Source organism: Muscardinus avellanarius (genome assembly GCF_963383645.1).
Source record: "Muscardinus avellanarius genome assembly, chromosome: 15".
Lineage (NCBI taxonomy): Eukaryota > Metazoa > Chordata > Mammalia > Rodentia > Gliridae > Muscardinus > Muscardinus avellanarius.
Genome location: NC_137801.1, coordinates 18,561,257 through 18,584,366, shown reverse-complemented (window position 1 = coordinate 18,584,366; position 23,110 = coordinate 18,561,257). Strand labels below are relative to the sequence as shown.

The 23,110-nt window shown below is 37.4% G+C and overlaps 1 protein-coding gene across 3 annotated transcripts in view; it reads left to right on the top strand.

The window, feature by feature from the left end:
- The window catches only part of ATAD2B (ATPase family AAA domain containing 2B), a gene marked incomplete at both ends in the record, with an annotated part of 143,164 nt that overhangs the window by 84,355 nt on the left and 35,699 nt on the right, over window positions 1-23,110 (top strand). For all 3 annotated transcript variants that reach the window (XM_080711476.1, XM_080711475.1, XM_080711474.1), the window contains 2 exons: window positions 15,952-16,137; window positions 19,987-20,122. In XM_080711476.1, the coding sequence (XP_080567602.1) occupies window positions 15,952-16,137; window positions 19,987-20,122 (322 nt within the window). The remainder of the gene's footprint in view (window positions 1-15,951; window positions 16,138-19,986; window positions 20,123-23,110) is intronic.

Sequence of the window (23,110 nt, the reverse complement as noted above, 5' to 3'; positions counted from 1 at the left end):
TTTTTTTTTTTTTTTTTTTTTTTTTTTTTGTGGTGGCACTGGGGTTCCTGGAAGCCCTTCTACCTCCGGGCTACACTCCCAGACCTATTTTATACTTTATTTAGAAACAGGGTCTCTTAAGCCAGCATGGCTGGCTTCGAGCCTGCACAATCCTCCTGTCTCTGCCTCCCAAGCGCAGGGATTACAAGCGGGTGCCACCATGCCCCGTGCCTACTTTATTGAAATTTTAACATTAAGTTCCAATAAACATTGTAGAAAAGGAGTCTTTTTTTTTTTTTTTTTTTTTTTTTGCCTTTTTCTGTCCCTTTCATCAAAGCTATGGTTTCAGAGCCTTTCTAGTCTTCACTCTGTACTTAAGACCCTTGCCATAGGAAGGAAAATGATACCAAATTTGAAATATCAGTGTTTAAATATTAATATAGACTAGTGATAGTTCAAATGAAAAATTATGTATATTAGTTTCAATAGTTAAGTGTGTTCAGAATTTGCTTTTCAACTTTTGTTACTCTTATGACAAGGTTCTAATGTGTCTGTATTTTCAGGTTTTTATGTACAACCATGAATATAGGTATACTACGTTAGAACTTGTGGATGTGTAATAATGTTTTTTGAGCTAAGGACCATGTCTTAACCGTTTCTGTATTGCTGACAGTGTCTAGCTTATAGAGAATGTTCGGAGATCCTTTTATTTTTTTCTTTTCTCCTTTTTCTTCTCCCCCTATCGCCCTTTCTCTCTCTCCCCCAAATGGATTCTCTTTACGTTACCCAGTCTGTGATGAAGTGATCCTCTTGCCTGCCTCAGCCTTCCCTGTAGCTGGGACTGTAGGGATGCACCACTCAACTTGGCAGTGAGTGCTTAATAAATGTTTGAATAATAATGTTTTCAGTAAGTAAAGGAGAAGAATGTCACTTTCTACTTGATATTAAGCCTTCTTTTATATTCTAGACAACTGGTAAAGTAACACTTAAGAACAGCTCACCTAATTTTATTGTTTAAGTTATAGTTTATGAATACTAAATACATACACTGTAGTTATCTAACTAAAAATGTTTCCCTACCTTGTAGCAAGAAATATGTATTTGTTAACAGTTTATAGTAGTTTTGATTTAATTTCTGTTTTATTCACAGTTCTGTGGGTAATGAATATCCTAGTAGCACTTCATTGTTTATAAAGCTCTGATTAAAGTTTTTTTTTTTTTCCTGAAAACCCATGGCCTGAGTAAAAAGCTATATACCAGTATTTTGTTACCAGTTGGACTCATTTCACCCATCCTAGCTATGAGTGTTTTCTAATAATGCTGATTTATATGTTTCCAATAATGTTGATTTATATGTTACCCATTTTAGTGAGACAGAATCACTGCAGATTTATACAAGTAAAAGAATTATTCAGCATCATTTAAAGTAAATTCAAATTATTTACTAGGAAAATATAAATTCCCAAAATTGACCTCAGAGAAGAAAGATTCTAAACAGACACTAGTTGTGGAAGAAGAAATTGAGCAAGTGTCATAAAAGCACTTAACCATGACAGTTTCACAGTTGAATTATTTTAATTTTAAGGGATAAAATAATTTCGATGCTAAACAACATAGGAAAGGAGGAAAGATGTAAGATTGATAAACCCATCAATACCAAAACTTTCAAAGATATACAAAGAAAGCTGAGACCAGTCTCACACAGTAATCATAAAATAACACCAAGGAATCTAGTAGTAAAAGTAATATTTCATTAAGGAATGCAAGATTGATTGAGACATTGAGAAATAAATATTGGAAACAATGCATTAAAGTTATTTCCATATATCTAACTATATATTTGGAAAACTTAGAGTGACTATACATTTAGAAAACTTATAAGGTAGACATTTAACAAGTTAGAAATATAATGGAGAGAGAGGTCCCATTTAAAATAGCAACTAAGTTTACCTAGAAATTAACTGCAGGGCCTAAAAGAAGAAAAGTAAAATTCAATGGGGTCATTAACAAATGAAAGGCACACCTTGTTTTCAGTTACTTTACTACACTTCTAAGTGTGGACCCAAGTACAATTAGATCACAGATTAGATCACAGGGAGTAATGTCTCTGCTACTTTGCTTACTAGTTGTGACCTGAGATGAGGTGAGTAAACACTTTGAGGCTTAATTTCCTCATATATCAAATGCAGATATCATGCTTAGCACAAAGTTGTTGTGAATATTAAAATAAACCTATCATAAGATTGACATACATTGCTCCAACACATCTTAGCTATAATAATTTTTTTTCTTTTTTTGGTGGTACTGGGGTTCCTGGAAGCCCTTCTACCTTGGGGCTACACTCCCAGACCTATTTTTACATTTTAATTTGGAAACAGGGTCTCCTAAGCCAGCGCGCGCGGCTGGCTTCGAACCTGCGCGATCCTCCTGTCTCTGCCTCCCAAGCGCGGGGATTACAAGCGTGCGCCACCACGCCCAGCCTTAGCTATAATAATTTTTATTGTTACTCCTCCTCCTGCTGGTAAGACCAAAAAGGGAAGGCTGTGTGTTCTTTTCATTTTAATCTCCCCAAAATTTCAGGGAAGAAACTTAAAGAGGATTCTGTGTTTCTTAGAGATAAGTATTTCTTCTAGACTCAAGATGAATTCTAGAGGAAAAAGTCATGAAAGAGCTCTACTTGGTTTTTGTAAATATAATAGGATTATAGTAACAAGGAATTTGTTTTTTTTTTTTTTTTTTTTTTTTTGGTGGTACTGGGGTTCCTGGAAACCCTTCTACCTCCGGGATATACTCCCACGGGCTACACTCCCAGACCTATTTTTTAACATTTTTATGTGAAAACAGAGTCTCTTAAGCCAGCGTGGCTGGCTTCGAACCAGCGCGATCCTCCTGTCTCTGCCTCCCAAGCGCGGGGATTACAAGCGTGCGCCACCACGCCCGGCTAGTAACAAGGAATTTGTACCTGTGCCGGAATAGGCAAAGTAATAGGTCAAAAGCAAAAAATTTCACACTGAAACCTCTATAGAAATAGTGTATGATAGGCCAGGTGTAGTGGCACATGCTTATAATCCCAGCATTTGGGAGGTGGAGACCAGAAGATCGCAGTTCGTGGACAGCTTGAGCTACTTAGCGAGGCCCTTCACAATTCAGTGAGACCCTGTTTCAAAAATAAAAAGACTAAAAAAATTAGGACTGGGAGTGTAGCTCAGAGATATAATGCCCCAGGGTTTCATCCCCAGTACTTCAAAAAAAAAAAAAAAAAAGAAAGAAAGAAAGAAAGAAAGAAAGATAAAAAGAAATAGTGTATGATAATAATGGTCATGAAATAATATTCTTATTTCATATCAGTGATGGAAAGAATGAGCAATTTACTGAATGGTTTTGGATTACTGATTAGCTCTAATAGGAATAACAGAAATACAAAACAGAAGTGGATTTCTTCCCTTTTTCTTTATACTGAAATAAATTCTCAGTTATCAGTGGAACTGTGAAAATAAAAGTTCTTATACTTACCTTGTGTGTCAGAAAGTAATATCTAAGCTATGCACAAAAGCTAGAAAACATTAAAGAAGATATGAAGGCAGGGTATAGTGCCATGTGCCTGTAATTCTTGTACTATGGAGGCTGAGGCAAGAGGATCACAAGTTTGAGACAAGTCTGGACAATTTAGTGACATTCTGTCTCTAAAAAGAAAGGGGTGAGAGCTGGGCGTGGTGGCGCACGCATGTAATCCCCACGCTTGGGAGGCTGAGACAGAAGGATTGCTCAGGTTCAAAGCCAGCCTCAGCTACTTAGTGAGGCTCTCAGCAACTTAGTGAGATCCTGTCTCCAAATAAAATATTAAAAAATAGGTCTGGGAGTATACCCCGGAGGTAGAAAGCCTCTGGGTTCCACCCCCAATATTACCCCCCCCAACAAAAAAAATAAAGGGGTGAGAGGTTGCAGATATAGCTCAGTTGTAGAACAACCCTCCGTTTGGTTCAAAGAGAGAAAAAGAGAAAGAATGAATTTCACTATGTATAGTTTTATATTAAACATGGTAAAAAGCATTCTTTAAACTGGTTGTGATAGCACCTGCCTGTAATCCTAGTACTTGGGAGGTTGAGACAGAATTACAGGATCAAGGACGGCCTCAGTAATTAGGCTCTCATCAACTAAATGTGATCTTATTAAAAATAAAATAGGGCTAGGGGTATATCTCCGAAATAGAATATCCTTAGGTTAAAAAAAAAAATTAGGGCTGGGGATATAACTCAGAAGTAAAATGCCCCTAGGTTCATCTCCAGTACCAAACAAAGGGGGGAGGGAGCATTCTTTAAGTAAAATTAAGAGACACATACTGGAAAAAAGTTTATTATATACATATCAAGGACAAGTTTCTTAAATTAAAAAAATCTTAAAATAAGTATGAAGAAATAGAAATATGAAGAAATAGAAAAATTGGCAAAATGAGAACATACCATATGTAGGGGAAAAAGAAAAAGCAGCCAGTCAAAATTTGAAAGGATTTTTAGCTTCACTTATAAGTGAAAATAAGCTTGGATTTGTTTTAAAAAAGAAAAAAAAAAAAAAAAAACCAAAACTGGGCATGGTGGCACACACTCGTAATCCCAGTATTTGGGTGACAGAGAAAGGCTCTCAGGTACTGAGGCCGTCCACAACTTAGTGAGACCCTGTTTCAAAATAAAGAATAAGAAATAGGGCTGGACGCGTAGCTCAGAGGTAGAATGCCCCTGGGTTCAATCCCCAGTACTACCTCCCCCCCAAAAAAATGCCAGAAATCTTGATAAAGCCAATTTTGGAATTGTAGGATTATTAAATGATAATAAAATGTTTTTAATGATTTCATAGTATAGTTTGATATTCTCTTATAAAATTTAAAATATACCCTTTGACTCAGGAATTCCATGTTTAGGAAATTTTGCTAAGAATATATTATCTATAAGTATTCAATGCCGGTTGTACGGGATATTCATCATAGCATCGTGTGTAATTGCAAAACAAAATAAACAAACTGTCCTTTAATGGAGGATTGGTAAAAATTATAGTATGCTCTGAAATACAAAAAGAAACAGTACTGTGAAGCCACCAATAACAGTGAGGTTGATTTACATGGGCTGATATGTGGGAAGGTTATTCATTATTCATAATGGCTGTCACAGCATTAGAGAAGGAATTTGGATGATGGGGTGTGTTTAAGCTTACCCTTCCTTCCTTCCTTCCTTCCTTCCTTCCTTCCTTCCTTCCTTCCTTCCTTCCTTCCTTCCTTTCTCTCTCTCTCTCTCTTTCTTTCTTTCTTTCTTTCTTTCTTTCTTTCTTTCTTCCCTTTCTGTCATGCTGAGAATTGAACCTAGGATCTTATACATGCTAGGCAAACACTCTACGACTGAATTATATCCATAGCCAACTCTTGCTTGCTTGCTTGCTTGCTGTGGCTTGAATCAGGGTCTTATGTATGCTAGACAAGCACTCTACCACTGAGTTATTTCCACAGCCAACTTTGGCTTTTTAGTTATATTCTGCCGTAGTGCTTTTTTTCTTCCTTTTTATAACATTTATATTTGACTATATCAAGCAAAATGTAGATAAAATCACTTTGAAATAGCTACAAGAAATGGCATATGCACAATAGGTACAGCTACTTAGGAAGCTAAAGTAGGAGGATTGCTTGAGCCAACCTGAGCACTGTCCCTTTAAATAAAAGTTCACTTTGAATGAGAAACATTTTCAAAGGATGAGAGTCTCTTGGTGACTAATATGTGTATGTATTCCCAAACATTACTGGTTTAAGGTTAGTCAAATGTGGGTAAATATGCTTAAGAAGCAATGCAATGAACTGTATATTAAAGTTACTTGGGTTCCTAGGGTTTTTTTTTTTTTTAATCCTGTTTGGCTAACAGTGATTTCTAACTTAATACTCTTTTTGTCTCTTACATTTTTGGCTTTTACCACTATTTTTTCATGTTGGTTGGGGAGGGTGGAGAAGAGGTATCATATAGTAGTAAAAAAATTACAAAACCCATAGGTTATCATTGGGGTTTTTCCTCCACTTCCTCTAGTACATTGAGACATATCATTTTCTCAGCTTATGTCTAAGAGCTTCTTGGTTAGAAATAAAGCTTAATCTTGAATACACACCACTTGGATCTCCAGTCAGCCAGGACCTGAGTGAGGACTGTGGAGTCAAGATAGCTGATGCCTAGATTTTCTCTGAGCAGTGGTTGGAGGCCAGATGAATCACTTAAAGTGATGTGTTAGTCAACTTTCAGCACTGTGACAGTACCTAAGAAAAACATTTTAAAGGAGGAAAGGTTTGTTTTGGCTCGTGACTTCAGAGGTTTTGGTTCCTGGTCAGATGCTGTTTGGGCTTGGGGTCAGGTGGAACCTCGTGGTGGAAGGGTGTGGCTGAGGAAAGCTGCTCAGCTTGTAGCAGTGGGAAGCAGAGAGAAAGCATGGGGAAGAAGGGGGAAGACGGAAGGAGCTTCCACTGGGTCCTGCCTCTTACACTTCCCACTGCTACCAATAGTCCATACAAATTACGAATCCCAATACTTGAGAGGCCGAGACAGGAGGATTGCAGGTTCATAGCTGGCCTTAGCAATTTAGCAAGGTCCTCTAGATCTTGTTTCAGAAAAAAATAAAATAGGGCTGGGGAAGTAGGTCAGAGATAGAATGTCTGAGTTCAATTTCTACGCCCCCCTCCCCCAAACACAGAAAAACAATGTAGGTATTCCTTAGTGGATTGCCAGTGTTGAGGTCAGAGTTCTCATGATCTATTCACTTCCCTTGGGACCAGATTTTTAATTTTTTTTATTTTTTGAGGCTCTAGGGGTGGAACCCAGGGGCATTTGACCTCTGAGTTACACCCCTTGCCCTATTTTTTAATTTTTTATTTTCAAACAGGGTCTCGCTAAGTTGCGGAGGGCCCCTCTAAGTAGTTGAGGCTGTCTGCGAACCATGATCCTCCGGTTTCAGCCTCCCAAATGCTGGGATTACAAGCGCGCGCCACCACACTCAACTGGGACCAGATTTTTAACAGATGAGTTTTGAGGGAACACTTTATATTCAAACCATAACAGGTGTGTATTTTAAATTATTTTGAATTTATATCACTTTGTAAAACAAATTCTTCAAAAAGATGCTGTTCACTTATGAAGCTCTGGATTTCTTCATAATTTATAAAGGTTGGCAAGCATGGCTATAAGTAGGTACAGAAATCCTAGGGAAGAGGCCTAGGGAAGAAAGGGCATGATTCAGGTGCCAAAACCACTAGAAAGATTTAAAATGTTCTTTTCTTTTTTCTTCCCTTTTGTTTTACCTCTCTTGGGACCCAGTCCTCCTAGAGTGATTTTCTTTAAATAAATGTGGAATATAAGGGTCTAATCTGTGGAAAATTATTTTTTACATGTCTTTCCCTTTATCTCAGGCTCTCACATACTTAAGCTAAGTTGAGTATATAATAGTGCAACATGAACATGAGATAGTCTTAAAGGGAAGAAATCTATGTTACCTCTAACGGGCTGTGTTTTTCTATTTTAAGGCAAAAAGGGGAATACCTTACTTGGTATTCTTTATACTATGTAGATACTATTTAATTGTCTTTCCTTTAACATATACACATGCACAGCCGGGCGTGGTGGCGCACGCTTGTAATCCCCGCACTTGGAAGGCAGAGACAGGAGGATCGCGCAGGTTCGAAGCCAGCCGCGCGCGCTGGCTTAGGAGACCCTGTTTCCAAATAAAAATGTAAAAATAGGTCTGGGAGTGTAGCCCGGAGGTAGAAGGGCTTCCAGGAACCCCAGTACTACCAATAAATAAATAAATAAATAATAAAATAAATAAAATATACACATGCATAAACATGTGACAGAACTTCCTTTTCCTCAATCAATTGCCTTAGCTCTTGAAGAATATTATTAGTTGGGTAAAAATGTCAGAGGATGCCCAGTGTGGTGGCTCGTGCTTGGGAGGTTGAGACAGGAGGATTGTACAGGTTTGAAGCCAGCCTCAGTTACTTAGTGAGGCTCTCAGCAACATAGTGAGACCCTGTTTCCAAATAAAATATAAAATAGGTCTGGGAGTATAGCCCGGAGGTAGAATGCCCCTGGGTTCCACTCCTAGTAACACACACACACACACACACACACACACACACACACACACACACTGTCAGAGGAGTTAGGGTCTACTATAGAGATATTCCTCATTGTTTCTTAAGTTTAGTGTGCATTAGAATCAGTTGGGGTTAGCATTGCATGAGTCTCCAGTATATGTGTAAAAATAAAACTAATGCCCACTAAAAAAGAAAAAAAAAAATCACTTGGAGCCGGGCGTGGTGGTGCAAACTTTTAATCCCCGCGCTTGGGAGGCGGAGACAGGAGGATCGCGCAGGTTCAAAGCCAGCCGCGCTGGCTTAAGAGACCCCGTCTCCAAATAAAAAAAATATAAAATAGGTCTGGGAGTGTAGCCCGGAGGTAGAAGGGCTTCCAGAAACCCCAGTGCCACCAAAAAAAAAAAAAAAAAAAAAAAAAAAAGTGTTTATTTCAGATCCCCTGGCTCCCTACAGAATTTGGGATAGATCCTATGAATCTGTCCTTTGAACATTCATGCCAGTTGTTAGTGTACTAGTCTAGATCTTAAGTGGATCGCATTTTGAGATATAGTGGATCGCATTTTAGCTAGACATTGGTGCTAAGTAGGCATTTATTACTGAGATGAATTCCTTTTTCTTTTGTGTGTGTTTTCTTTTGTGCGTGCGTGCGTGCGTGTGTGTGTGTGTGTTTTACATGTTACTGAGCAGGTCCTGTTGCAAGGCAAGCCATGGTATAGCCTGGAATATTGACCCTACAACAAGGCAGGAATTGTTAATATCTAGTGAAAAACTTTTGATATTAACATTTTTTATCCTTTTTTTTGTGTGTGTGATACTGGGGATGGAACCCAGGGTCATTCTACCTCTAAGCTACACTCTCAGCCCTATTTTTATTCTTTCTTTCTCTCTTTCTTTCTTTCTTTCTTTCTTTCTTTCTTTCTTTCTTTCTTCCTTCCTTCCTTCCTTCCTTTCTTTCTCTCTCTCTCTCTCTATTTGGTGGTACTGGGGATGGAACCCTTCTACCTCCGGGCTACACTCCCAGACCTATTTTATATTTTATTTGGAAACAGGGTCTCTTAAACCAGCGAGGCTGGTTTCGAACCTGTGCGATCCTCCTGTCTCCGCCTCCCAAGCACAGGGATTACGAGCGTGCGCCACCACGCCCCGTTTATTCTTTATTTTGAAACAGGTCTCACTGAGTTGCAAAGGGCCTCTCTAAGTAGCTGAGGCTCTCCACGAACCACGATCCTCCTGTCTCAGCCTCCCAAATGCTGGGATTATAAGTGTGCACCACTATGCCTGGTCTAACATTCTTTTTTTTTTTTAAGCAAATTTTTTTATTCTTGCCGGGCGTGGTGGCGCACGCTTGTAATCCCTGTGCTTGGGAGGCGGAGACAGGAGGATCGCGCAGGTTTGAAGCCAGCCTCACTGCTTTAAGAGACCCTATTTCCAAATAAAATATAAAATAGGTCTGGGAGTGTAACCTGGAGGTAGAAGGGTTTCATCCCCAGTACCATCCCCTCCAAAAAAAAAAAAAAATATGTATGTATGTATGTATGTATGTGTATATATATGTATGTTCTGATTCTCCTTTTCTGACATCCTCAAATGTAATTTTTGTCTCATATTATTCTTGCTGTTTATTTAGAAAAGATGGAGCATTGAGTGTTTTGTCTTCATTAATAGATAAGATTGAGTCTATAAATTTTATATATGATCTGTCTAAAGCTTCAGAGTTTAGGTGCTTATATGGTATTCATATGGTAATTTTTTAGTGAAAATTTTACTATTTTCTTTTCTCCAGAAAGAAATTGTATCTGGAAATTCTCAAGGGAAATCCTTTTAGTTTGAAGAACATTAAGAAATTAATATACTTAACTATGTATATAATTTTGTGTTTGTTTACATAGGTGTCTGAGGTTTTCCATAGCAACCTCCCCCTTTTGGAGTTGTAAGCAAATAAAATTATATTGGTCAAGAATGTTGGAATTACTGAAAATTTTAAGTCCTTAGGGAATGAAAATATCAGGATTTGGATGAATTAATTTCATAAAATGTTTGTATTACTGTCACAAGTCAGAAACTAGTATAGATTTATTTTATAATGTTTTGGTTTTTGTATGCATATGAAGAGATTTGGCATCATTTCTCCTGAATTCTGAGTCATGAGAGTCCAAATAGTACCTTCTTTTCACAGAAGCTCAATAAATCTTAGGTAAATGGAATATAAATGGAGTAAAGTGTTATAAATGGAATAATCAGTAATACACAGAATGTTATTTATTTTAATCCTTTGTGATAAAGGACTCAAGGGATCAAAGAAAATTTTTTTATGGTATTAAGGATTGAACCTAGAGCCATTCTACCTCTAAGTTACACCCTAACCCGATTTCATTTCTATTTGGAAACAGGGTTGCACTAAATTCCAGAGAGCCTTGCTAAGTTGCTGAAGCTGGCTTTGAACCTGTGATCCTTCTGTCTCAGCCTCCCACTTACTGTGATTATAAGTGTGTGACACCATGGCTGGCAGAATCAAAATTATTTTATTAGTGCTTATACATTTTTCCAAGATTTTTCTTTTACCTATGGTTTTCAATTTTTGTATAATCATAGTACTGTTAAGTGACTGAAAGAAATTCTGGAAGGTTTTTGATGACAAAGTTTTTCTAATGTAGCCCTAAAAGTCAAAGTTATACTGTACTTGAGCTTATGCTTTATCACATTTGTATTTTAAAATTTTCTAAATTTTAGTTTCTAAACAAAATAGCTTTTATAAATTCTTAGCTCAGAAAGCTTACTGGGCTGGCTGGGCTTATAGCTGGTAAGGGTTGGCTTGGTATGTGGTGGTGATGAGCTGAGTTTAGTTCACAGCACTCCCCCACCACTACCACACACACACACATATGAACAATTGATAATAAAAATGCTGGGAGCCAGGTGTGGCAGGCATATAATCTCAGTACTTAGAAAGCTGAGACAGGAAGATTAGAGGTTCAAAAACAGCCTTGGTAGCTTAGCAAGTCTTTCAGCAATCTATTAAGACTTTATTTCAGAAGAAAAATAAAAAGGGCAGGAGTTGTAACTCAGAGGTAGAATGTCCCTGGATTTAATCCCCAGCTAACCCCCTCTTTCCCCGAAAAGAATACAGCTCAGTGGTAAAGAAGATTGCTCGGCTTCCTCTAGCATCGGGTTCAATCCTTAGCCCTGAGGGGGAAAAAAAAAGTTCATTTGTTGAAAATTTAGCGACTCCCATTCTTGCTGGGGATTCAACCCAGAACCTGTACACACTAGGCAAGTGCTCTACAACTGAGCTATATTCCTTAGCCCCTGAACATTTAAATTTGGTACCTAAAATACTGACTTCAAAGATTAGATTTTGAGATGATTAGAACTCTTACAAGTGTAAGTGCAGTTTATATCATTAGTGCTTCCTTGTCTGGATACTTCCAATTTCAGTGGCCTTATTTTTTCCTTTAAAAATTTTAATAATTGGGCCGGGCGTGGTGGCACACGCTTGTAATCCCCGCGCTTGGGAGGCAGAGACAGGAGGATCGCGCAGGTTCGAAGCCAGCTGCGCGTGTTGGCTTAGGAGACCCTGTTTCCAAATAAAAATGTAAAAATAGGTCTGGGAGTGTAGCCCGGAGGTAGAAGGGCTTCCAGGAACCCCAGTACCATCAAAAAAAAAAAAAAAAATAATAATAATCAGTAAGAATAGTTTCTTTTTTTCTTTTTAGTGGTGCTGGGGATTGAACCTACAGGCATTCTTCCTCCAAACTATAACCCAGCCAAGTTTTATTTTTTATTTGGAAATAGGGTCTTGCTAAGTTTGGAAGGCCTCACCAGTTTGCCGAGGCTGGCTTTGATCCTACAATATTTCTGTCTCAGCCTCCCAAGTAATGGGATTATAGGTGTGTGCCACCATGCACAGCAGATTTTTTTGTTGTTGTTTTTTGGCGGTACTGGGGAAGGAACCCAGGGTCATTCTACCTTTGAGCTACACCCCCAGCCCTATTTTTTATTCTTTATTTTGAAACAGGGTCTCACTGAGTTGCAAAGAGCCTCACTAAGTAGCTGAGGCTGTCCTCGAACCGCAGTCCTCCTGTCTCAGCCTCCCGAATGCTGGGATTACAATTGTGCGCCACCACACCTGGCTATTTTTTTTTCTTTTTCTTTCTTTTTTTTTTTAGTAAACTTAAAAATTTTAGTTTTGCAAAAGACTATGATTCTGGGGCAAGAAGGAAGACAGAAGAAAATAGATTATATTATTTAAATAAAAAATCAAGATGAACAGTTCACGGACTCCGTTTGTTCATTTTGCTTGTGCAAGAGTGCTGGTCATGTCAGAGGTCTTTTGAAACGGTTGGTTCAGTAATTTGGCCTACTGTCTTTTTTTCTCTATAACAGTTTTTCTGTTTTCTACTACACCTTGCACATCCACCAATCCAAGACACCCTGTAGGTGAGTATTGTTCTAGTTCTCAAATGGCATCACTCTTCCCAAGCCAGTTGCCACTTCATTAAAACCAGGCTTCATTTTTCTATTCTGAGTTACCTGATTATTTGATTTCACAGGGGGTGCTTTACTCAATGACTTTAATCAGCAAACTTGAAGAGCTGTTTTTACTATCCCCCTAATTAAAATTTACAGTAAGATTTAACTTTTTCCTTATATTTATACTCCAAGAATTTTTAAATGCTATTCTTGAACTTTATTCTTTAAAAACCTGGAAATTAGAATAGGTGAGTTACGTGTTTAAAGAAAACAGTGCATTTTAATTTTCTGAGAAAAAGGAAAGAACTAAAAAAAAATTATTTTAGTAGTCCTGTTTTTGTTTTTGTTTTTTTGTACTGGGGTTGAACCCAGAGGCATTCTGCTGCTGAGCTACATGCTCAGCCTTTAGTCTTACTAAATTGCTGAGGCTGGTCTTGAACCTCTGATCCTCCTATCTCAAGCTCTCAAACACTGAGATTACAGGCCAGTGCCATGACTCCTAGCCAGTGTTCCTTTTTAATTTTTTTCTAGAAAGTAGGGAAGACTTTAGAAATAACAGGGGAGAATATCATGTTCATTTTGTTAATGTTGAGCGAATTTATAAAAAGAAGAAAAATAACAGAAGAGCCAGGCGTGGTGGCTCACGCTTGTAAAAACAATATTGGGAAGCTGAGACAGGAGGATCGTACATTCCTGGACAGCCTCAGCTACTTAGTGACGTCTTCCACAACTTAGTGCGACCATTTCAAAATAAAAGAATAAAAAATAGGGTTGAGGGTATAGCTTGGAGGTAGAATGGCCCCTGTGTTCAATCCCCAGTAACACACACACACACACACACACACACACACACACACACACACACACACACACACACCCTCTCTTTGAGAGCTTGTGATGCCCACAGCTATTAGTTCAGCCTCATAGGACAGTTGAAGAACCTGTGGCACTGCATTATTGACCTCCTGCCTCTGTGAAGCTCTTGTCATCCCTCAACCTTCTGTTGATGTTTTCTTCCTCTCTCACACTTGGTAATGGCTGGATGTCCTCAATACCTATTCCTGGAAAATTCTAGAAGTACTAGAACAAAAGGCACACATTCATTTTTAAAAAAGCACGTTTCTCATTTCTTTTGAACCTTGGGCATGTGATAACTTGCATGGCTGAATTAGCTGGTTAGTGTTAAGAGGCTTCTCAGTAAGCTGTGCAGCTCCTTAGTTTTTTTCTTAGGATCATCTTTTTCTCCCTGGTGATTCTCCTTAATTTTATCAGCAAAGAGTGGGGGAAAGAAAGTGACAAAAAGAGTTAATAACTGTCTTCTTTGTGCCCTGCCTGACAGGTGGCATGTAATTTTTTTTTTTTTAATTTTAAAACAGATCCCTCTATTGCCTTCATGCTCCTGCTCTGCGGTTCTTATGCATTTCTGAAAGAACTTTGGGAAAAAAAGATCCTTGGGTTTCTAGGTTGAAGATAGGAAGTGTTTATAGAAAAAGTCAAAATTTGAGAGTCCTGATGGAATTAGATTGTAGAACTGTTTTGTGGTGGATATTGCAAATATTAGGGAAGGGGAGGAACAAATATTTATTTTAATGTGAATGATCATGCATTTAGATTTCTTTCAATTTGGGGGAAATATTTTATTTGCGTCTCTTACAGTTGGTTAACTGAACCATACATTTTATTTTACACAGCAGACTTAAAGATATATAAAATATTATTAAGAAATTAACACAAGAGGTAAGCTTCCTCATTAAAGAAATAATCCTCTTGAATCTTAGGAAACTTTCTGATAATTCTAATTTTTTTTTTTTTTTTTTTTTTTTGGGTACTGGGGATTGAACCCAGAGGCATTCTACCTCGAGTTTTATACCCAACTTGATTTTATTTCCATTTTGTAAACAGGGTAACACTTAGTTGTGGAGGGCCTTACTAAATTGCTGATGCTGGCTTGGAATCTGCAATTCTCCTGTCTCAGCCTCCTAAGTACTTGAATTACAAGTGTGTGACATCACACCCAGACTAATTTTAATAATTTTCAATGGTTCTTATTTCTGTGCCTTATACATTACAGGGACTAATTGAGGCCAGGGAAAACAAGTCATGAATTTTAGGAATAGAATTCCCTTACTGGATTGAAGACATATAATCTGAGTTTTACATTTTTATCTAAACTTGTTAAAAATAGTGAAGAGGAGCCGGGCGTGGTGGCGCATGCTTGTAATCCCCGCCATTGGGAGGCTGAGACAGGAGGATCACATGGGTTCGAAGCCAGCCTCAGCTGCTTAGTGAGGCTCTCAGAAACTTAGTGAGACCCTGTTTCCAAATAAAATATTTTAAAAAATGGTCTGGGAGTATAGCCCGGATGTAGAAAGCCTCTGGGTTCCACCCCCAGTACCACCAAAAAAAAAAAAAAAAAAAAGGAAAAAATAGCGAAGAGGTGTTGTATGAACATCTGTTGATGGGCTCATGACTTACATGGCAGCTTACTAATAACCAACCTGGTTCTTATTGGTATATATTGGCTGAGGATGACTGAAAATATCACTCAGAATCTTTTAAACAGCTGAGGAAAACTTCATTTTGTACATTTTAATAATACCTGTCTCAGAACTCTGTTATAGTTATTGTTCTTTAGAGAAATAGAATTGAGGTTCAGGTAATGGGAAGAGGTTAACAAGTGTATCAGCAGGTAGATCATTACTTTTTGTTTGTGATACTGGGGATTGAACCCAGGGACATTCTTTCTCTTGAGCTATACTCTGGCCCTTTTTAATTATTGTTTTGCAACAGGGTTTTACTAGGTTGCCAAGAGTCTTGTTACATTGCCGAGACTGTCCGGACCTGCGATCCTCCTGGCTTAGCCTCCAAAGTACTGGGATTACAGACATGCACTGCCACACCTAACTAGTTCATTCCTTTTAAATTGTAATGTGGTGGATCTTGATTAAAATATTTATTTAATTCATATATTGAGTGTTTAGGTACTGTGCTCAAAACATGTGAACTATGTTGTCTTTTTTATCTTTACAGAAAACTTTTGGGTAAAACTCTTAACATGAATGTCTTAGATGTATGTTTCTTTATTTGCAGCATATTTATAGAGGTGTTTTGCTTTATTTTTTCTATATGACAGATAAATGGAGCAATTTGTTACCCTATTAATATTTACTAAGGAAGAATAGCTAAATGCAAAAAATAACCTTTTTTGGTGGTACACAAGTAGATGGAAGCTGTGTAAGACTTGTACGTAATATCTTGAAGAACTTAAATTTTAGGGCTGAAACTTATGATAGTAACAGTTCTAATATATTTTATATATGTAGAGGTTGGTGCATAGACTTTATAGTTAGGATTTTGAGTTTCTAAATGCCGTTTCTCTTCTCTATTAGATATTTCGTGAAGCTCGAAGAACAGTCCCTAGCATTGTTTACATGCCTCACATTGGTGATTGGTGGGAAGCCGTCAGTGAGACTGTGAGAGCCACTTTTCTGACATTGCTACAAGATATACCATCATTTTCACCTATATTTTTATTGTCTACCTCTGAAACCATGTACAGTGAATTGCCTGACGAGGTAAGTAATCAAATAGTTATTTTTCAATATTGCTTTAAAATAGTTGACCTTATAAATTGGATACCTTTAATTATCATAAAATCATTATGGTCAGGGATCATATTCTGTTGTATATTTTGGCAATGGAATGTCTCAGAGCTCCTTGCTGATCATTGTCCTTTAGAGAGGTGAGACTGTTGTGACTATTTTACAGAAGATTGACGTTAAGGTCATGGGAAGAGGTGAATATGTGTATTAGCAAATAGTTCATTAATTTTAAACTCTAGGTGGGTGTATCTTGGTTACATGTTTATTTGTTGAGTGATTGTAGGCATTGTGCCCAAGCATGTCAACTATGTTGTTGACTTTATCCTCACTAGCCAGGCGATAAAGCAAGTTATTTAGCGCTTTGTTCCTGTTTTTGTATGAGTGATATATTCTTCAGTGTCATGAAGATTGAGATTCATGCTTAGAATAAAATCTGACTATATAGTACTTCCTAAGAAAATTTTAGCCCTTTTATCATCAGTTTGTTCTCATGATTACTGTTATCATCTGTGAAAAGTTGGTATGATTTGACTTTTCAGATCTTTCATTGGCAGCGTCATGTTAAGTTGACCATTATTAAAATCTGAAATTCAGCTTTTGAATTAAAATCAAAAGTAAAATTATAGTTGATTCAGAAAAAATTGGTATATTAAGTTAATGTGGCTGAGATTGAAAAATTGCTTTAGCTGCCAGGCGTGGTGATATACGTTTTAATCCCAGTACTTGGGAGGCTGAGATAGGAGGATCGAAGGTCCTGGCCAGCCTCAGATACTTAGTGAGGCCTTCCACAACTTTGTGAGACCTGATTCAAAATAGAGAATAAGAAATAGGGCTGGGGTTATAGCTCCGAAGTAAAATGCCCAGCTGGGCCTGGTGGTGCACGCTTGAGTTAGGGTCTACTATAGAGATATTCCTCATTGTTTCTTAAGTTTAGTGTGCATTAGAATCAGTTGGGGGTAGCATTGCATGAGTCTCCAGTATATGTGTAAAAATAAAACTAATGCCCACTAAAAAAAAAAAAAATCACTTGGAGCCGGGCGTGGTGGCGCACACTTGTAATCCCCGCACTTGGGAGGTGGAGACAGGAGGATCGCGCAGGTTCGAAGCCAGCCGTGCTGACTTAAGAGACCCTGTTTCCAAATAAAAATATAAAATAGGTCTGGGAGTGTAGCCCGGAGGTAGAAGGGTTTCCAGGAACCTCAGTACTACAAAAAAATAAAAAATAAAAAAAAAGAAGTAAAATGCCCATGGGTGGTTCAATCTCCAGTACCAAAAAAATAAAATTGCTTTTGCATCCTGAGCTTAACTGCTCTTGAATGTTTTTTTTTTTTAGAAATGTCTAGAAATATTTTGCCTAGAAAACACATTTGGAATGTCATATAGAATATTTATATTTTAAATGTTATAAATCTTGATTGTGTAAAATTTTATGATTAAGGCATTTGTTTACTGAGTTATGTTTTAGCTTTCATGAACTATCTTATTGAAGTGAATTCATATAATTTCTCTTGTAAGGAAAGTATATTAAATTTAGAGTAATTCTTTTTTTTGGTGGTACTGGGGTTCCTGGAAGCCTTTCTACCTCCGGGCTACACTCCCAGACCTATTTTTTTTAATACTTTTTTTAAAATTTGGAAACAGGGTCTCTTAAGCCAGCGGGGCTGGCGCGGGGATCACAAGCGTGCGCCACCACACCCGGCTGAGTAGTAAAATTTGGAAACAGGGTCTCTTAAGCCAGCGGGGCTGGCTTCGAACCTGCGTGATCCTCCTGTCTCCGCCTCCAAGCGCGAGGATTACAAGCGTGCACCACCACGCCTGGCAAGTGGATTTAAAGTGCATACTAACTAGTAAGGTTTTTCATTATATACTGATGTCCCTAATTAGTAGCTAAAATATTAGAAATTTACTAATGTCATAGTCTTAAGATTTTAGCTTTATTCTCTCTTGTATTTTATATTTTAGTCCTTATTAATCAAATAGATACTAATGGCTATTAATATTTTGTGATGTGAAGATTATGGAAATTCTATGAGATACTGATATGTGTGTGTGTGTGCGCCTGCATGCGTGCGTGCGTGCGTGTGTGTAATGTGGGTATGTTTGTTTAATTGCCTTTTTCTCCAAATCTTCTGGAATAAATACTGCTGTTCACAAGATAAAATAAACCCATTATTCAGAGGTGAAAGGAAAAGGTTTTCCACTCTTTTTTCTTTTATAAATAGAAGAAAACCCCCCAAAAATTAGTCCCCATGGAACTAGTGTTTTGTTTGTGGGACCAAATAACAATATGATCTTTTAGAGCCCCTTCTACATGTTATTGTAAGCTTTCTTTGTATTTTTCTCTCTTCTAGTCTAGTAGTCTCACATTAAGGGATGAGAAAAACATTAGAACTTATAAATTCTTATTTTTCAAAATATCTTAAATATTTTGTGTATTATATTGTATGTACAATATATTGTATATCTATTATGTTTTAATGTAATGGTCTAATACTGCAAATAAAGAGTATATGCTAGAGGGAATATTTTTAGATTTGTTTGCCGATAAGATATTTAATAAATAAAATTTGGAAATTATTGCTCCAAACTAGTAGGGATTAACAATCTAATAGAGAATAACAAGAGTAAAGGAAGTTGCCTAGGATCACACAGCTAGTATAGGAACACAAAGATTTGAACCCAGATGTGTCTGATTCTTAAAATGTCCTGCATTTTCTAAGACTCCATAGAAATACTTTCTGCATGTTGAGATGCTTCGGCTTGAAGATGGTCAGGGAAATGAAGAATTTTGTATTTGTCAAGTTAACGTTATTGTTCATTCAGCAAAAAATTATTAAGTACCTGCTCTCTGTAATGCAAGGAAATAGTAAGTCTGAATTTGCTTAACATATATCTTACCTTAAGCAAATTTTCAACCCACAGTGCTGAACCACCTGACACAGTTTAGATATATACCCACTGACACACACACACAATCAAGGAAGGAAGGAAGGAAGGAATAGGGCTATAATTGAGGCAATGTGGTAGGTGTAGAGAAACAAGAAATGGTTTCTGTTCTCAGGAAATTTGGTATCTAGAAGCTAGACCTTGTTTTAAAAAAAAAGCATAAACTAGTGTGTTAAGTGTCTTGGTAATTGTGAATGACATAAAGAGGATGTAAAAAGCTTATCTTAGAAGGAGGTGATCTGTGACTCGGTCTCTCTAGAGCAGGTGAATGGATGAGAGGTAGATAATCCCTGGGTAGAAGGAGTGGGAGGCATGAACATGAATGACTTATTTTTGCTTTGGATTTTTTTTTATGAAAGGTGGTTTCATGCAACATTCTTTGGAGACCTAGTTTATTTGCAGTGGAATGAGGATTCCAGAAGATACAGTAAAAAAGATTTGGTAGAATAAGTACACAGGCAGGGAGTCAGTGGGTAGAAAATGAAAAGAAACATGAGAGTAAGAGAAGAATGTATTAAGTCCTTCCAGCTCCCTCTTCTGGATCCTAGATCCTTGCAACTTTTAGGTAAAAGCCTTTTGAAATTGTTGCCATCTGACTTTTACAATCTGCTATCTTTTCTGATATTACCTGATGACTTTTCCAGATATAGTATCATGTGCTAGTGACTCAGGCAATGGGACATTCTCCCGTTCTTGTTTCGTTGAAGAGTTGAGCCTCTCACCAGCATAGCACAGGACTAGGTTAACCCTAACCCCATGTGAATACTCTAAATATTGAAAACAATACTAAAAATAGAAGAAATTACAATTTGGTATAATATATATGCTCTTAATTCTCCATATCTTCAATGTCTTTGTGTGTATGTATATGTGTAGGTTAAATGTATCTTTAGAATACAGTATGAAGAGGTCTTGTATATTCAAAGGCCTATTGAAGAAGACAGGAGAAAATTTTTCCAAGAACTGATTCTCAACCAGGCATCAATGGCACCACCTCGAAGGAAACACACTGGTAAGTTAGACAGATGGGGAGGAGACCACTAGAAAAAATAGGTGGGCACAGTTAAGAAAAACCTTTTTTACAGTTAGTTTTTTAAGCTTTGCTTCATTGAAATGAAGACAGTCTATCAGTTTTTATTTAGCTTTAGATGAATGTATGTGAAAATGGCCATTGTGTACACCTCATGTGAGATGGGGAAGTATAACCTTGTTAAAACTTTAAGCAAAACTTCTCATTGCTCCTGTCCATATTCTCTGGTAGATTTCTCATTCTTCTGGTTCATAAAACCAAAGAAAAAGGTTTTCAGTTTTGCTCTGTTTTGGTCCTGGTATCTGGAACATGAACTGGCTCGTTGTGAGTATAGGTATGCTGATTACTTTGTGGACCAGAATAGGTTTGACTGTCAAAGATCTGTTTAGATCATTTGCTTTTTCTAGTTTACTTTTTATTTTCAAGTGTATATTTAGCACCTACTATGTGGCATTTGAAAATCTATCATAGCTTTATTTTAAGCATTAGATTTTTCTCAGGTTCCGACTCATAGCATAAAGAAGGGCTCAAGAAACCGGGCGTGGTGGCGCACGCTTGTAATCTCTGCACTTTGGAGGCGGAGACAGGAGGATCGTGCAGGTTCGAAGCCAGCTGTGCTGGCTTAAGAGACGCTGTTTCCAAATAAAAATATAAAAAATAGGCGTCTGGGAGTGCAGCCCGGAGGTAGAAGGGTTTCCAGGAACCCCAGTACCACAAAAAAAAAAAAAAAGAAGGACTCAGGAATTTGTCAAATTTCAATTCTCTAACTTAGGTAGGGACTGTATTATAAGTCATTGAAAAGAGAGTTTCTTTTCCCAGTCTTAATAATGGGTAAATGATAATATCTGCCTGCTTTTAGTCTCTTCTAGAAAATAGCAGTTTTGGTAAAAAAAATTTTACGCCTCTTTTTCCTTGTTGTTCCATCATTTATGTTTCTTATGTCTGTTCCTGTAGGATTTTTTTTTTTTAATGGGAATGGGAATAGAATCCAGGAACATTCTACCTCTGAGCTCCAATCCCAGCCTAATATTTTTAGTCTTTATTTTGAAACAGGGTCTCCTAAGTTACAGAGGGCCTCACAAGTTGCTGAGGTTGGCCTTAAATCTCCACTCCTTCTGTCTCAACCTCCCAAGTACTAGGATTACAAGTATGTACCACGATGCCCGGCTTCTTGTAGGATGTTTAAATATATTTCTCATCCTTGCCAAATCTTTACTTTCCTATAGTTTTCTTTGTTATTTTTTTTTATTGGTTATATTCACCATTTTGATAATTTTTTCTCTTAGTGGCTCCTTTCAAATTTTCTCAGTATTTAAGAAATGAACACTTTCATATTGTTATAGTTATTTTTTCTTCCAGAAACTTTTGGGAATTCAGGATATAAATTGTAACTTCTGATTATTAGATGTGGGTTCTCATTTTTCATGTTAGGGGCTATTTAAAAAAAAAATCAATGAAAATACTTAGCATTTTAATTCTGAGCTTTAGTGTGATACCAGAATTCTGTGTGTGTGTGTGTGTGTGTGTGTGTGTGTGTGTGTGTGTGTGTGTGTGTGTGTGTGTGTGTGGTGGTGGTGCTGAGATGAACCAAGAGGAATTCTATCTCCAAGCTACACCTCCAACCCTATTTTATGTTTTATTTGGAAACAGGGTCTCACGAAATTGTGAGGGCCTCACTGAGTTCTCTTTGAACCTGAGATACCCCTGTCTCAGCTTCCTAAGTACTAGGATTTACAAGCATGTGCACAGTGCTTGGTTTAGGAAACTCTTTTAAGAAAATTACAGAACATTTTGATTCAGAAAACTAATATTTTCCCTTTTTTTTTTTTTTTTTTTTTTGGTGATACTGGGGTGAAACCCAGGGGCTTTTCTACCTCCTGGCTGTACTCCCAGACTTATTTTTATACTTTATTTGGAAACAGGGTCTCATTAAGTTGCTGAGGCTGGTTTCAAACCTGTGTGATACCCCTGTCTCAGCCTCCCAAGCACTAGGATTACAAGCCTGCACCACCATGCTGGGCTAATACTTTACCTTTTAAGAAGATTTTTGGTTTGTCTTGTCACTTAGTGAGTACCATATATTTGACATAACAACACTTTGGAATGTTGTTCTTTTTCTTATGACTTTGGAATTTTATTTTAGTTTCTGCTCTTTTTTTTTCTCCTTCCTTGCAGGTGCTATTCATATCCATCTATCTTATTGTCTGATACTCAGAATATGAGGGCAGAAGACCTGTTAAAATTAGATTTCTTTTGGGGTTAGGAAGGATGAAACAGTTGTTACTTGCCCATTACATTTCTCCTGCATATATGGCTACCCCATTTCAAGAAGCCCCATATATGGCTAAAAGGTTGACTTAAAAACCCAGTATACAGTACTTTGTTTTAAGGTATTTATGTTGATTTGAAGTATTTTATAAGTTGTATATAAGTAATACTTCAAAATAAATTATTTGAAAACATTTCACTTAAAGGAGTCCTATTGTGAGTTATAAAGTGAAACTGTTTCCCAAATTATGTATTGTTTTCATTTAAATTTTTTCTTGCTGGATTTGCATGGTTTATTTATATTCATAATTTTCCTTTAAAAAATGTTTTGTGAGAAGCCAGGCATGGTTAGTGCATGCTTTTAATCCCAGTACTTGGGAGGCTGAGACAGGAAGATCACAGGTTTGTGGCCAGCTTCGGCTACTTAATGAGGCCCTCTACAACTTAGTGAGACCCTGATTCAAAAGGATAAAAAATAGGGCTGGGATTGTAGCTTGGAAGTAGAATTCCCCTGGATTCCATCGCCGGTACAAAAAAAAAAAAAAAAAAAAGAATGTTTTGAGAGAATGCCAGAGGAATGTTTTGAGAGAATGCCAGAAAAGTTAATTGAGGTCCTGGCTCACCATGTTGGGATCATAATATTTTCTTCTCTCTTTCTCTCTCTCTCTCTCTCTCTCTCTCTCTCTCTCTCTCTCTCTCTCT